This window comes from Moschus berezovskii, chromosome 18, assembly GCF_049115385.1.
Source record: "Moschus berezovskii isolate FMDL1 chromosome 18, NW_MosBer_1.0, whole genome shotgun sequence".
Taxonomy (NCBI): domain Eukaryota; kingdom Metazoa; phylum Chordata; class Mammalia; order Artiodactyla; family Moschidae; genus Moschus; species Moschus berezovskii.
In genome coordinates, this window is record NC_142477.1 from 70201095 (window position 1) to 70218074 (window position 16980).

General features: G+C 43.5%; 1 protein-coding gene across 8 annotated transcripts in view; it reads left to right on the forward strand.

Moving 5' to 3' along the window:
- The window catches only part of ARHGEF28 (Rho guanine nucleotide exchange factor 28), a 347353-nt gene that overhangs the window by 282265 nt on the left and 48108 nt on the right, over window positions 1-16980 (forward strand). For all 8 annotated transcript variants that reach the window (XM_055421868.2, XM_055421861.2, XM_055421867.2 and 5 more), the window contains 6 exons: window positions 576-830; window positions 1718-1794; window positions 4933-5111; window positions 6146-6237; window positions 7734-7916; window positions 14841-14972. In XM_055421868.2, the coding sequence (XP_055277843.2) occupies window positions 576-830; window positions 1718-1794; window positions 4933-5111; window positions 6146-6237; window positions 7734-7916; window positions 14841-14972 (918 nt within the window). The remainder of the gene's footprint in view (window positions 1-575; window positions 831-1717; window positions 1795-4932; window positions 5112-6145; window positions 6238-7733; window positions 7917-14840; window positions 14973-16980) is intronic.

Consider the following 16980-nt stretch of genomic DNA (forward strand, 5'->3'; position numbering starts at 1 on the left):
TTTTTTCCCTCTTTTTTTATTCATTTTTTTATTTTTATTTTTTGGTTTTAACTTTTATTTTTTTTTTATTGGAGGCTAATTATTTTACAATATTATATTGGTTGGTTTTGCCATGCATTGACATGAATCTGTCCTGGGTGTACATGAGTTCCCCTTCCTGAACCCCCCTCCCACCTCCCTCCTCCCCTTATCCTCCCTCTGGGTCATCCCCGCATACCAGCCCCGAGCATCCTGTCACATGCCTTGGCGTTTCGTTGATTAACAATGTTGTGATAGTTTCAGGTGTACAGTAAAGTGATTCACTTATGCATGTTCCTGTCTAGATTGTTACATAATATTCAGCAGAGTTGCATGTACTGTACAGGAGCTTCTTGTTGGTTGTCCGTTTTAAATATACCAGTGTGTACATGTCAGTCCCAAACTCCCTAACATTTGAAGTTAGTCCAATAGTTTTGCTATGGGATTTCTGCTCTTTAGATGATGTATTTAACTTTTTTTTTAACATTAAAGAAAAAGTGTCTTCCTGAGCACTCTGACTTATTGCTTGGTGTCTGTTCTTTCTTTTTCCCATGCAGAGAGCACTGAAGAACAGAGAGACTTATGCAGAGCTCTTTGCTTAATTAAAGACATGATTGCAGCTGTGGATTTAAAAGTTAGCGAATACGAGAAAAAACAAAAATGGCTTGAGATCCTAAATAAGATCGAAAACAAAACATACACCAAGCTCAAAAATGGCCATGTGTTTAGGAAACAGGCACTGCTGAACAAAGAGAGGACCCTGTTATACGATGGCCTTGTCTACTGGAAAACTGCTACCGGCCGCTTCAAAGGTACTGCGTCTCTAACAGACCAGCTTCTCTCTCTGATGCACGTTATTCATTTAATAGAAGACAGGTTTTCCAAAGAAAAATGGCTCAGCAGTGCAGGCACACACGCAAACTGTGGGTTAGTGGAAAGATTGCTGTAGGGTCGAGTTGGAAACCTCAACAGACAGAGGTGGCCCACCCTACACACCGCACCCTTTAGGGAGAGTTTGCTGCCCCCAAGCAAAAGGCTTCTTACATGTTGCATGGGTTTTCAAGTTTGCGATGTCTGAATCAAAGGCACTGAGAATCCTAATTGGTGGCATGGAAATAGTATTCTGGAAAATATGCCTACACACCCAGAGTCTATTGTATGCCAAGCCAGCCCAGGGCTCAGACCATTGAGGAGAGAAATAAGCTGTAAACATCTTTGGTACTGAATGACATAATGCATGAATATACATGTTGACATTGGTGGTGTTCGCTACCTAGCAGTCATTATTTTATCTGGTCAGAGTCTAAAACAGTTTATTCTGATCCTTAAGGAATGATTCTGTAGCTAGCACCTTGCCTGAGGCTTTGTCGACACTTGCCACTGGACTTAATAGGACCTTGTTTTTCACTGAATATTTTTCTTCCATTTTTGAAAGCTACAACATTAAATTTTGCTGGAGATTTAGCTGTACTGACAATGACACACACAGGCATGCACTTAAATGCCACTTACTGTTTTATCTGTAAAGTAAGTCTTTAGCTATCATAATATAAGCACTTTAATAAAAGTTTTATAATTAGACTAAATCTTAGCTTTTTAATATTTAGTTTGTTTAAATTAAACCTGAAATAAGAATTTTAATAAGGGCGTTTGAATTGTGGTTTGCTTCATTAATACTAGTAATTTTTTTCCTTTGAAGATATCCTAGCTCTGCTTCTAACTGATGTGCTGCTCTTTTTACAAGAAAAAGATCAGAAATACATCTTTGCAGCTGTTGTAAGTATTCAGCCATGTGATGAATATTTCAATTACTTTAATCCCACATTTTCTTGGAAAATGCCTAGTGAAATTAAATGGTCATTGACAAGATCATGCCTGTGGTATATTCCCATTATCAGTGATTACAGTGTTCAGTAACAAGCATCCAGTTGGTTTTCCAAGCATGATATGAGTTGATTTATCATAACCAGGACTGGTAGTCAGTTCATGTAACAATTTGATCAATTGTGAAAATATTGAAGTTTTTTGATGCTAGTTGGTGAATGTGTGCTTAGTCGCTCAGTCATCTCCAACTCTTTGCAACCTCGTGGACTGCAGCCCGCCAGGCTTCTCTGTCCACGGGGATTCTCCGGGCAGGAATACTGGAGTGGGTTGCCGTGCCCTCCTCCAGGGGATCCAGTCATCAAGCCCAGGTCTCCTGTGTTGCAGGCAGATTCTTTATTCTTTACCGACTGAGCCGCCAGGGGACCCTCTGCTGCTTGACTCTCTTGGTCTTCCCTTCAGAAACCCCCTTCCCTCCCATTCCCGACTTCCCAGCAACTGGCATATTAATGCTGGGACAGCAGATGGCTTCTGGTGCCTCTCTCTTTATCCCTGTTTGGCAGTTCCTGCTACACCAGTTGCTCACTCCACTCGTGCTGTCCCTTCTGCCAAACTTGAAAATGCCATCCTGGTATCTGAAGTGTCAGGAGGGTTCCTTTGTCATTCTCCCATAGTGGGTGTTAGATAGGAAGGCTGTTCATGTAATACTCGTCTTTGTGCTGTGTTGTTTGATCTCCTCGCCAGCACAGTGAGGCATAGAATTGCAGTGAAACCAGTATTTTATGGCTTGCTTTACGCAGCACCTTGTGGCCCGCACTGACTCGCTTAAAGACGGACAAGGCCGTCAATTAACCCCTTACCAGCACTGTGCAGCATCGGGCCCTGTTACAGGACAGAATCTAAGATGCAGTGCCAGTGTGAGCGGCATAACGGAAGCTCTCTACAGGGCTGGTATTTGTCATCCACTGATTGACAGGGAATGAATTACTGAACAGAATCGGCCACTTCATGTAATCACCAGTGGGTGTGATGTAACAATGAGGCTGAACGTACAAGTTCCTTTACCTCTTTTCCTTGGGCAGAGGGTGTCAGCTCCAGTGTCTTCAGCGATTGGGCGGGGAATATATTAATAAATGAGTAAACTAGCCCGGACTCTTGCCGTCAAGGAGCTGATAGTAGTAGAGACTGCAGTGAACTGGTGAATTCGTGTGCTTTCCTGAAGAGGGCAGGATGGCTCAGCCATTGCCTGAGTTTTAAATGAGGGTATGGGCCCAGCGCTGCTAATCTTCTGCTTTCCCCCAGAACTCAGAAATCTAGTGTTTTTATTTTAAAACAGTGAAATGCTCGGTTTTTAAAGACTGGAAAATTATTTTTAAAAAGCTCTCTGCAAGCTGACCTAGGCCTTTGCGTCACTAGTTTCTGACATCTGTCTCCAAAGTAGCCAGGTTACCTCCATTCCTAGAGATTTAATTTGAATTCTTGATCATCCCTAGTGTCCCTGTGTGGTTCATATGAGTAATCATGGTTCTGCCCCTGATGCCTACTGGTCTATGGTGGTTAAATGGAAGCTGCTTTCTATCCACTGACCTATTTTTCATTTTTAAAATATCTGATCCTACTACCTCTTCTCCTGCAATGCTAAACTACTAGTTCAAATTATGTGTGTGTGTGTGTATTCAAACCTACTCTGCCTCTGCCTCTTTATGCACAGAGGCCGCTGACCTTGTAAGCTGAGGAAGCTGATACAGCATTGCAAGAAGGAAAGTAGATAAGGTCGTCCATAGTAAACCCGTAATCGAGTGCGGGATATTAAACATGCTCCCAGGCGCTCCCTGATTAGAAAGCGCAGCATTCTGAAAGCTTTGGCACAGAGCAGAGGCAGCACTCAGGACTGTGTGGACCAATTGTTTGTCCCGTGGTGGGTTGGCTTTTTGTGTTTGCTTCTCTTAAGAATTGGATGAAGACAGAGTGAAGTGATCCTCTGGTCATACCCTTGCACACAGCTTCAGATGTGGTGAAGCTGGGTGATGCTGGGAAAATAGGCAAGCACTAAGGAGTCAGCAGGGAGGGCTGGAGCGGTATGTTCTGGATAAAGGCGTCTCTTGGTTCCTGAGGCAGAAGCAAAGCTGCGTGCTGCAGCCAGCTCTGTAAACAGTGGTGGAAGCCACAAACCAAAGAACATTCTTCATATTTAGCCCCCAAACTGTTCATTGTGTAGGCATTCTTTTGGCTATTTGTTCAACTATAGCTACCTACCAAAATTAGCATTATCCGTGTTTTTTATTCATCTTTGAATCCCCAGTGTTTAGAAGGAGGCCCTGAAGGATCACAGTAAATGTTGATAGGAAAAGTGATTTAGTCAGCCAAATTTTAGACTTTGTTCCTATTTCCATCTGATGGAATTATGCCAAATAGAGTTCTGCAAACATTTACTGAGTCGCCTGCTTTATTCAAAACAATGCGTTGGGCCTGTGAAGATGAATTTGACACTTCTGCTCACAAGAGCTCCCCAATCGGTTGGTGAGAACAAGAGTCATTTGTAGGTGGGAGTGAGCCTCTGTGCTTGGTACTGTGATAGCAGGAGACACTGGTCCTGGAGAACTGAGGTCTTGCCTCTCCTAGCTTACCTTTCGTTTTAATAGATTTCTCTTTGGTGCTTGGGGTTCTGTACGCATCACCTTGTTAAAACAGTGTTGTTGTTAAGTGCCAAATCTAAGGGTCACTTTAGGTCTTCCAACCCTCTTAATCTAGTCATAATATTTGACACACTGTTTCCATGCCCTTCTCGTAAAGTCTCTCTATCCCTCACTACTGCCTTTTTTCATATTTTTTCTTATTGCTCTGATTGTTCTTTTCAAATGATACCTTTTAAAATAAATCAGTTCCTAAGGACATTCTCTTGCATCTTCTTTTTCCATCCGCTCTTCACCATACCTGTTTCATTGAAGATCTTACCCACTTCCACAGCTCTTCCGGAAAGGTTGCAGTGAGATATCTGCCTAATACTGTCGCTTTCCTTAGCTACTGTGTTTTGTGAGACCCTTCCTTTAAGTAGGATACTGTTTGATCTGCACCTCATCCTGTTTTCTGTAGGATCAGAAGCCATCAGTTATTTCCCTTCAGAAGCTCATTGCCAGGGAAGTTGCGAATGAGGAGAGAGGAATGTTTTTGATCAGCGCTTCGTCTGCTGGTCCCGAGATGTATGAAATCCACACCAGCTCCAAGGAGGAAAGAAATACCTGGATGAGACGGATCCAGCAGGCAGTAGAAAGGTAGCACTTCCTTCTGTCCACCTTGCGGGAATGGACTTGTTCTATTGGGGAACAATAGTCTAATAATAATCTAATAATCTAACCATGTCTCCCCTGCATGAAAGCTCAGCCTCAGCTGGAAGGGTCTGCTCCCTGCCCCCTGCCCCCGCCTGCCATAGCCCCTCATCTGCATCTTTGTTCTCCATGCCCCCTGCATGTAACGCCTCGTCTCCCTCTGCCTGTGTGACTCCCGCCCATCTTGGTACAGCTATGACCCAGAATCTTCATGAAGACCTCAGTTCCACTGGTCTCTTCCTAACCTGAAATTCCTTAATACCTGCTCCCAAAGCATTTATTTGATGCTTGATATCTGCTACTGCCTTGCAGCTATTATTTTATTTATGTATATATGTTTCGTTATTAGATTGGAAGCTCCTTGAGGGCAGGGACCATGTCTTCTGTTTTTCTGTGTCCATAATTTGAAAGAATCATTCAATAAACATTTTTAGATCAGTGGATCTGTATCAGCTTACCCCTCATTGCTGGTGCTATGACAGTTTTTATAAATGGGGGTGTGAGGGTGATCATTTTTAATGGTAATTTGATTAGATCTTGAGAGATGTTATATAAAATTCCTCCACCTCCATTGCACTCCACCCAGCCTGGCACCCTACCTCCATCCGCCTCTAGTCTCTCTACGCTTCCCCTCATTGAGAATGGAAATACCCAAATGCAGTAGAAAGCAAAAAGCGTTCTTTTAATTGTACCTACTCCTGGCATTGGTATTGTGTGTGTATATGTTTGTGTATCTGTGTGTTTGTTGGAATATTTTAGTCATCCTAAACTGCTCACTTTGAAAGCTCTCTTACGTTATGCATGCTCCATTATATACTCAAGAAAACCAAATCTCTTGGCCAGGGGACATGATGAATTCTCTTTATGCTGAATTTTTCTTTTCTGAATAATTCTTCTGCCAAGTTCCCATATCTTTCTAATGAACCTAAAGAGACTTGGGTATGGTTTCAGTTGTCTCTCTTGACTGTTGTCTTTTAAAGTTGCCCAGAAGAAGAAGGGGGAAGGACGAGTGAGTCTGATGAAGAGAGGAGGAAAGCTGAAGCCAGAGTGGTGAAGATTCAGCAATGTCGAGGTACAGTGCAGGCACCTCTGCATCCCTGATCACGGGGTTCTCCTTGGAGACTGGGAAAGCCCGGGTGGTGTGAATAGGAGTTCAGGACTAAATAATTAAATTTGTGCACCCAAGGCCTACCCTGATTTCTCTCAAAAAATGTATATATATATAAATATATATTGGCACTAGAAGTGCTCAAATAAAATTACTTCCTACCTCTTCCTCCTTAGTGATTAAAATATTTATGTTTAAAATTCTGCATATAACATGACAGTAGTTGTGGGCAGTATGGTGCAGATGGGCACGGGAGCTGTTGTCTAATGTTTTTAAAATTTAATTAATTTATTTTTGGCTGTGCTGGGCCTTGGTTGCTGCACAGGCTTTTCTCTAGTTGTGGTGAGTGGGGGCTACTCTCTAGTTGTGGTGTTTGGGTTTCAATTTCATGTACAGATTCCTGGGTGGAGAGAAGCCATTGCAGTGGTTTCTCTGGTTGCAGAGCACGGGCTCTAGAGCACAGGCTCAGTGGTTGTGGCACGTGGATTTAGTTGCTCCAGGGAGTGTGGGCTCTTCCTGGACCAGGGATCGAACCCATGTCTCCTGTATCGGTAGGTGGACTCTTCACCACTGAGCCACCAGGGAAACCCCATTGTCTAGTGTTTTGATTTTAGATCCCAGCACTGTTAGGCCACAGGTGACTGACTTTGGACAAGGACCACAATAGCTCTGGTCCTTGGTTTCTAAATCTGTGAAATAAGGCAATTAAATAAGCTCAGTGATTCTCACCTCTCACTGGGCATTAGAATCACTTGCAGAGGTCTTTAAAAATTCTGATGCCTGGACTTCACCCTCAGCGATCTCACCCAGAATTTGAGGGCAATGGGCTGTACACGCCAGTATTTTAAACTCCCCTCTGATGATTCTGAGGCAGACTGAGAAGCCCTGGATTCACTGCTGGTTGTGGTCCCTTTAAGCTCTAAGAATTCTGTGACATGCTGAAATTAGAGGAAGACGATGCATGTGAAGATGGTTAAAGAAATTGGATGTTGAGAAACCAAAAACGTAAACCGGTATGTTTGGTTTTGACCAGGACTGGCTGAAGGCCGAGCGTTCCAGCCCCTGCATTGTTTTCCCTTGTGGGAAGCGCTCATCATGGACAGTGCCGCCTCAATTTTCATTCCTGGGCTTCATGTTTAGTCTTAATAGAAAACAGCCTGAATAAACAAAGATTGGCTTTGCAAGGTTTTCTGGAATTAGGGGAATTGGAAAGGAAACGAACATTTATTGAGTACAACAAATTTACAGAAGAGACAGTGGAAGATGTTTAAGCATCTGCTGGAAAGTACAGTCACCAAGTAGAAAGTTAGGGTTTGAATCTATGTTTGTCCCAACCAGTGACTTGTACTTGACCTGTTCAACCGTGCTGCTTGCTAATTAGCAACATTTTTGTCTTAGAGCCTGGGTTTTCATTTGTTGTATTCATGTGATAATTTTCAATGATAAATACTATTTCTTAGAAATACTCAGTAACCAAGATCAACAAATTTGCACATATTTGGAAGAGAAGCTGCATATCTATGCGAAACTTGGAGAACTTAGTGGATATGAGGATGTCCATCTAGAGCCCCACCTCCTCATTAAACCAGACCCTGGAGAGCCTCCCCAGGCAGCCTCATTACTGGCCGCAGCACTGAAAGAGGGTAAGTTGCTTCCAAAAGGATTTTTCTCAACAGACTCCCAAAATGTTTATTAAGCAGCTACTATGTGCCATGTGTTGTGGTCTTGGAGCTGAAGATAGAGCAGAATAAATCCTTATTATTCAGAGACAGAGTCCTTACTGACTCCAGAAACAGCAAAATATATTTTTTAAAGCATGTCAGTTTGGTTCAAGTGCTATGAAGGAAAATAAGGATAAGGGGAATAGAAAGTGATGGGGTTGGGGAGGTTCTGTTTTTGACAGGATGACCAGGGAAGGGCTCTTTGATATGGTGATACGTGAGCAGACAAGAAGGAAGTGAGAAAGCAGAGTAGACAGCTGGGGAAAGTGCTCCAGATTGGAGGACTGCAGGTGCAAAAGCCCTGAGGCAGGCGAGCACCCAGATTGTTTGGGGAACAGCAAAGGGGACAGTGCAGGTGGGGTGAAATAGGGCTGGAGAGTGGCAGGAGATGCGTTTGAGCACCTGGACTTGGCTTACATCGACGAGATCAAGGTTGAGTGCTTTGAATTTCATTGTGAGTGACATGGGAAGCAGCACAGAGTTTTGAGTAGAGCAGTGTCTTGATTTGTGTTTTTAAAGGAGCCCTCTGAGCTCAGTGTGGAGAATAACAGAGTCTAGGGCATAACCGCAGGAGTTGCTGGCTGAGGTAGAGGGGAGGACGAGGTCAATGAAGGGGAAAAGGTTAGGGAGGTGAGAGGCCAGGGTGTTGGAGGACTGGGTTCATAGGGTTGCGATGACAGAGAATTTTGACAAGAGCAGCATTGCGGGAGGGGAGAGAACTTATACCAGGTGCCATGTTGTTCGAGGAATCTGTAGGTGAACAACAGCCAGGAGGGTCAATAAGTGGTGTAATCTGGTGGCATAAAATTCAGAGGAAAAACAGGTTTAGGGAGGAAATAGGGCTAATAGCCTGGAAGTGACAGTAGGGATGGAGGGCTTCGGAGATAAAAATGCCACCACCTGAGAGTGGCAGCGGATGCTGTCAGTCAGCACACGGGTCGATAAGTTACAGACTCCACCCCTCGCCATGTGTTTCTATAGCAATAGCTCTGTTGGATCGCAGGCACACCCATGTGTTTCCTGCTGTCCACGGCTGCTTTCTGGCTACAATGGCAAAGATGAATAGTTGCAGTAGGCCCACAAAGCCTAAACTATGTACTCTCTGGTTGTTTGCAGAAAACATTTGGTAAGTTCTGTCTTAGAAATCTCAGAACACTACCTCTGGAAGAGGATTCAGAAATCATGGAATCTGTTGCGTCTGTTTCACAGTTGAGGAAACTGAGCTCTTAAGGAGGGCATGTGTGCTTAGTCTCTCAGTCATCTCTGACTCTTTGCGACCCCATGGACTGTAGCCCATCAGGCTCCTCTGTCTCTGGGGATTCTCTAAGCAAGAATACTGGAGTGGGTTGCCATGCCCTTTTCCAGGGTATCTTCCCAACCCAGGGATCGAAACCAGGTTCCCTGCATTGCAGTTGGATTCTGTAGTGTCTGAACCACCAGGAAAGTCCAAGAATATTGCAGTGGGTAGCCTGTCTGTTCTCCAGGGGAACTTCCCGACCCAGGAATCAAACCAGGATCTCCTGCGTTGCAGACAGATTCTTTACCAGCTGAGCTACCTGGAAAGCCTGAGGAGGGCATAGAGGTGATCTAAAGTGGAGTCCACTAATGGAGAATCTCTCAGTCATTTATTCATCAGATATTCATTAAGCATCTACCTACGGTGTGCATACCAGACCACCTGACCTGCCTCCTGAGAAATCTATATGCAGGTCAAGAAGCAACAGTTAGAACTGGACATGGAACAACAGACTGGTTCACAATTGAGAAAGGAGTACATCAAGGCTGTATATTGTCACCCTGCTTATGTAACTTATATGCAGAATACATCATGTGATATGCTGGGCTGGATGAAGCACAAGCTGGAATCAAGATTGCCAGGAGAAATATCAATAACCTCAGATATGCAGATGACACCACCCTTATGGCAGAAAGTGAAGAGGAACTAAAGAGCCTCTTGAGGAAAGTGAAACAGGACAGTGAAAAGCTGGCTTAAAACTCAACATTCTGAAAACTAAGATCATGGCATCAGGTCCCATCACTTCATGGCAAATTGATGGGGAAACAATGGAAACAGTGACTATTTTTTTTTTTTTTTTGGCTCCAGAATCACTGCAGATGGTGACTGGAGCCATGAAATTAAGACACTTGTTTCTTGGAAGAAAAGCTATGACCAACCTAGACAGCATAATAAAAAGCAGAGACATTACTTTGCCAACAAAGGTCTGTCTAGTCAAAGTTATGGTTTTTCCAGTAGTCATGTATGAATGTTAGGGTTAGACTATAAAGAGAGCTGAGCACCGAAGAGTTGATGCTTTTGAACTGTGGTGTTGGAGAAGACTCTTGAGAGTCCCTCGGACTGCAGGGAGATCAAACCAGTCAGTCCTAAAGGAAATCAGTCTTGAATATTCATTGGAAGGACTGATGCTGAAGCTGAAACTCCAGTCCTTTGGCCACCTGATGCAAAGAGCTGACTCATTGGAAAAGACCCTGATGCTGGGAAAGATTGAGGGCAGGAGAAGGGGATGACAGAGGATGAGATGGCAGAATGGCATCACCAACTCAATGGACATGAGTTTGAGCAAGCTCCGGGAGTTGGTGATGGACAGAGAGGCCTGGCGTGCGGTGGTCCATGGGGTCGCAGAGTTGGACTCGACTGAGCAACTGAACTGAACCATGTGCACTATTGTTGGTGCCAACTAAGGAAAGAGCAGCGCTTTCATAAAAATCTCTAGTGAACAATACCCAAAGAAACAAGGTAATTTCAGAAAGCCGCAAGAAAATAAGATAATAGGATTGGATGAGGGGAAGGCTTTACTGTAGAGAGATCAGGGAAGACCCTCTGAGGTTATGTTTTGAGGTGAGAATTGACTGATGAGAAGCCAGCTGTCTGGAGACCTAGGGGAAGACAGTTCCTGGGCTGAGAGAATGTGAGTTTGTAGCCCCTACATCAGGAATGAGCTTGGCATGTTCAATGAAAGAAGGCAGGCCAGGTGGCAGGAGGCAGAGGAGACTGTGCTATGGGTGGGCAGGGACCAGATATTTGTAGACTGTGGTTAAAGAGAGAGGGAAAGAGAGATTTTATTCCAAAACCAATGGAAAGTTAGTTGTTGGAAGCTTTTAATCATGGGTGTAGCATGATCTTATTTGTGTCTTGAAAAGAATGAGGGTTGATGAATGGAAAACAACAGCAGAAGGAGAATGGTTTGCCTGCAGACTGTTAAGAAGTGGTTACATAAACCCGGGGCAAATTCATATCAATGTATGGCAAAACCAACCAATATAATATTGTAAAATAATTTGCCTCCAGTAAAAAATAATTACCTAAAAAAAAAAAAAAAAAAAGAAGTGGTTACAATGAGAGAGGCTGGGGTCTTGGTCTAGACCAGAACTTTTGGCAATGCAAGTAGGGAGAAGTGGGTAGAGACAAAAGAGGTTTTAGAAATAAAGCTAAAAGGCTGGATTGACAGGAGCCAGGGGCTCTCATTGTCCTTGATGATGTCTTCATCACATAAGTTACCTGCTCACAATTTTAGCCTGTGCTGCTGGGCATTCTGTGGTGCTCTGGTACCTAGATGGTAGAACTTGGTGCTGATGTGCCTTGCCCCACAGTAGAGTTAGTTGTGTGTGTCTTTCCTCCTCTGCAAACTTACCTTATTGGTTAGCAGATACCCAGTGGCCCCCACACAGAGTAGTTGCTAAATTGAATCACTGGACAGAGTGTTTTAGAAATATTCATAGAGTCCTCAGAGTTGTACTATTCTCCATGCTCATTGCAAACTTTTCATGGTCATTAAAAACTTGACTTTCTTGGTGTGGTGTCCCCAGTCTTACCAGATCTCCAGAGGAGCCTTTGATGCTCTTTAAAGTTCAACCCCTCTGTTTTCTTCTCTGGGTAATCTGATCCAGTAGGTCGAGGGTAAGGATTGGGAACCTGTATTTTATTTAATAAGGAGTTCATGATCTGAGCCACAGTCAGCTCCTGGTCTTGTTTTTGCTATCTGTATAGAGCTTCTCCATCTTTGGCTGCAAAGAATATAACAATCTGATTTCAGTGTTGACCATCTGGTGATGTCCATGTGTAGAGTCTTGTGTTGTTGGAAGAGGGTGTTTGCTATGACCAGTGCGTTCTCTTGGCAAAACTCTATTAGCCTTTGCCCTGCTTCATTCCGTGCTCCAAGGCCAAATTTGCCTGTTACTGCAGGTGTTTCTTGACTTCCTACTTTTGCATTCTAGTCCCCTATAATGAAAAGGACATCTTTTTTGGGTGTTAGTTCTAAAAGGTCTTGTAGGTCTTCATAGAACCGTTCAACTTCGGCTTCTTCAGCATTACTGGTTGGGGCATAGACTTGGATTACTTTAATATTGAATGGTTTGCCTTGGAAACGAACAGAAATCATTCTGTCATTTTTAAGATTGCATCCAAGTACTGCATTTCGGACTCTTTTGTTGACCATGATGGCTACTCCATTTCTTCTAAGGGATTCCTGCCCACAGTAGTAGATATAATGGTCATCCGAGTTAAATTCACCCATTCCAGTCCATTTTAGTTCACTGATTCCTAGAATGTCGACGTTCACTCTTGTCATCTCCTGTTTGACCACTTCCAATTTGCCTTTATTCATGGACCTAACATTCCAGGTTCCTATGCAATATTGCTCTTTACAGCATTGGACCTTGCTTCTATCACCAGTCACATCCACAACTGGGTATTTGTTTCGCTTTGGCTCCATCCCTTCATTCTTTCTGGAGTTATTTCTCCACTGATCTCCAGTAGCATACTGGGCACCTACCGACCTGGGGAGTTGCTCATTCAGTATCCTATCATTTTGCCTTTTGATACTGTTCATGGGGTTCTCAAGGCAAGTATACTGAAGTGGTTTGCCATTCCCTTCTCCAGTGGACCACATTCTGTCAGACCTCTCCACCATGACCCGTCCGTCTTGGGTGGCCCCACACGGCATGGCTTAGTTTCATTGAGTTAGACAGGGCTGTGGTCCATGTGATCAGATCAACTAGTTTTCTGTGATTATGATTTCAGTGTTTCTGCCCTCTGATGCCCCCTCGCAATACCTACCGTCTTATTTGGGTTTCTCTTACCTTGGTCGTGGGATATCTCTTCACAGCTGCTCCAGCAAAGCGCAGCCGCTGTACCTTACCTTGGACATGGGGTAGTTCCTCTCGGCTACACTTCTACGTGGTCGGTTGAGCCAGAGCGGCGCCGCCAGAGCCGGCGTCTCTCACGTCTGTGCCGCCGGAGCTGGCATCTCTCACGAAAGCAAGAGAGTTCCAGAAAAACATATATTTCTGCTTCATTGACTATGCCAAAGCTTTTGACTGTGTGGATCACAATAAACTGTGAAACATTCTGAAAGAGATGGGAATCCCAGACCACTTGACCTGCCTCTTGAGAAACCTGTATGCAGGTCAGGAAGCAACAGTTAGAACTGGACATGGAACAACAGACTGGTTCCAAATAGGAAAAGGAGTCCGTCAAGGCTGTATATTGTCACCCTGCTTATTTAACTTCTATGCAGAGTACATCATGAGAAATGCTGGGCTGGAAGAAGCACAAGCTGGAATTAAGATTGCTGGGAAAAATATCAATAACCTCAGATATGCAGATGACACCACCCTTATGGCAGAAAGTGAAGAGGAACTCAAAAGCCTCTTGATGAAAGTGAAAGAGGAGAGTGAAAAGGTTGGCTTGAAGCTCAACATTCAGAAAACAAAGATCATGGCATCTGGTCCCATCACTTCATGGGAAATAGATGGGGAAACAGTGGAAGCAGTGTCAGACTTTATTTTTTTGGGCTCCAAAATCACTGTGGATGCTGACTGCAGCCATGAAATTAAAAGACGCTTACTCCTTGGAAGGAAAGTTATGACCAACCTAGATAGCATATTAAAAAGCAGAGACATTACTTTGCCAACAAAGGTCCGTCTAGTCAAGGATATGGTTTTTCCCGTGGTCATGTATGGATGTGAGAGTTGGACTATGAAGAAAGCTGATCACCGAAGAATTGATGCTTTTGAACTGTGGTGCTGGAGAAGACTCTTGAGAGTCCCTTGGACTGCAAGGAGATCCAACCAGTCCATTCTAAAGGAGATCAATCCTGGTGTTCATTGGAAGGACTGATGCTAAAGTTGAAACTCCAATACTTTGGCCACCTCATGTGACGAGTTGACTCACTGGAAAAGACTCTGATGCTGGGAAGGATTGGGGGCGGGAGGAGACGTTGGTGATGGACAGGGAGGTCTGGCGTGCTGTGATTCATGAGGTCGCAAAGAGTCGGACACGACTGAGCGACTTAACTGAACTGAACTGAACTGATTTTATTTAAGGCATGTTTGGGGAAATTCTCTTTTGAAGAATAATAAATATTTCTGAGTAGTAAGTTTGAAAATCCTAATGCCTGATATTATATTTAAATTAACTGAGTTTCAGGAAGTTTTTTTAAAAGCATACTATTTTACTAAAAGTTGCATTTGAATTATTTTTATACTGTGAGTTTTTTTTTTTTTAAAAAAGATTGAATTAATCCTGTATCATAAAATGATACTGGAAGTATTGGTCTAGATTTCAGGTTGGTAAACTTTTTCTGTAAAGGGCCAGACAGTAAATATTTTAGGCTCTCCAGGCCATGTACAGTTTTTTTGGAACACAGTCTTCTTTGTGAATGGATGTGTATTTTAATACAACTGTAAAAAAAGTAAAAATCATTTTTAGCTCCTGGGCCGTATGAAAACAGACACAGGTAAAATACAGTTTGCTAACCCCCAAACTAAATAAAAAATGTGTGTGTATGTGTATTTTAAATTGGCTTTTGTTTTATTCCTCCTCCATAGCTGAGAGTCTGCAAGTGGCAGTGAAGGCTTCCCAGATGAGCGATGCGTGCCAATCCCTTGAGGGAGGTTGTGGAGAACCTGCTTTGCCGGACATGCTCAATTCTCAGGATGCACCAGGATCATCTACTGCTTGTAAGTGAGCATGTGGCCTTTGCAGTGAGCCTGGGCACAGACCCTAGAGCATAGAGTGGGCACATAAAATGAAGGCAGCAACTGTGCCCTGATTTGGAGGGTACTGAGTATATTCTTTAGGAAAAAAATCTGAGAATAAATACGCTAGCCTACTTTACCTAAAATAACAACACTGGTGTTCCAAGGACCAGGACTTAAAGAATAGTTGTAGGTGATGCTGCCTAGTTGTAGGTTACTCAGGCAAGCAGTGACCTTCCCCAGACCCTACCCTGCCTTGTGTTGGCTGTGACTTAACTGAATGCAGTCTTGCAAGAGCTTTTGCAGTTTTGGGGTTTTTTGGAGAAAGGTCCCTGCAGTTCATTAAAGAGTAAGTCCTTTACTTTATCTCATATGGTCAACTGAGAAAACCAAACTCAGAAAACTAGAATCTAATGCGTGCGTGCACACATGCAAGACACACGTACACACACACCCACATATACACACACACCTGCATATACACACACAGCCGCATATACATACAACCCGCATACACAACACACACCCCACATATACACACACCCGCATATACACACACACCCACATATACACACACACACACATATACACACACACCCACATATACACCCACATATACACACACATGAAATTTAGAAGCACCGAAAGATTCTTGATCAATGTTGTTATGCACTTTGAGGTCGCGATTCATTTATTAAACAGTGTTTCAGAAGACTTTAAATACAGAAAAATAGAATGTAGTAAGTTGATTTCAGTAATTTCTCAAAACCTAATCATATGTGTAGTTGTAAGCTAAATATTTAGTTCTCTAGAGGCTTTTGAGATAGAAGCATGTAGTTTTCATTATATCCTGGTGATTAAAAACCTTCCTTCCACCAGGTCTTCTATGCTCAAGATAAGATGTCTTTTAGTAGCTAGAGATTGGCGGATTAAATTGCCTTAGAATTTCTTTAACAGCATCCCTTGGTTAATTAAGAGATGAATGGAAGCAGTCCAGTTTTAAAATTAATACATTTTTTAAACTAGCACCAATAATTATTTTCCCCTCTTGGGTTCTACTTTATCTAATCCTGGGTTTTTGTTTTCAGAATGTGCACATATGTTTTTCATTTCGACACAGCCCAGATTCGTCAGGGGAGTTGTACTGCCCCGGGTGATTTCCTTTTTAAAGAAGAACCTCAGTATGCCATTGAGGAAGTTCTAGCTAAAAATACGAGTAGGGATCTGCCGCTCTCAGCCTCAGCCCAGGGACAGCTGGAGAGGCTCCGCTCAGCTCCAGCAGCTGCTCCGAGCACAGGCCGCACCCACCTCCCATCAGACTGGGCCATCATCTCCCCTGACATCTGCTAGAACCATCCAGAGCCTGTTCCCAGCGGCCTGATGTCAGGGTTCCTGTAGAGGAGGGGCAGGTTTGTGTTCAGTGCTGGGGCTGGACTGGAACATGGTGCTACTGGAGTTTGATGCTCCTTATAGAGTTGATGAGGGTGAAAAACACCTTCCTAAACAAAAAGTCTGTAACTGGATGGGTTAGTCCTATGACAGGCTTCAAGGACTGGGTCCTTCTAAGTCAGGCCCATGTCAGTCTGAGGTTACAGACCAAGCAAGACCCTCTGTTTTCAGTCCTCAATATACCTAATCAGGTAGACAGGTAAATCTACTTCCTGTGAAATTATGAAGACCGTCTTGTCTGTTCTGAAAGAGAATACAGGAGCAGAGGGACCTGATCCATTCCACTCTTCTTGCCTTCATCTGGCTCACTGTCAGCTTCTTTCCCTATCTGGTGGTCCATGTCTGTGAGGAAGACAAGAGAGAGAATGGCTAATTCTTTTGGCGTCTCTCTGAGAGTTAGGAATAATATCCAAGAGTTGAACCATTTTTGAGTGCCAGAAAAATCTCTACAAAGTGTCCCTTCACTATAGAGGAAGCATTCACCAGCTTGGGCAAAATGAACTTAAATTTTAGCTGATATAATTTGAAGCAGTTTCTGCTT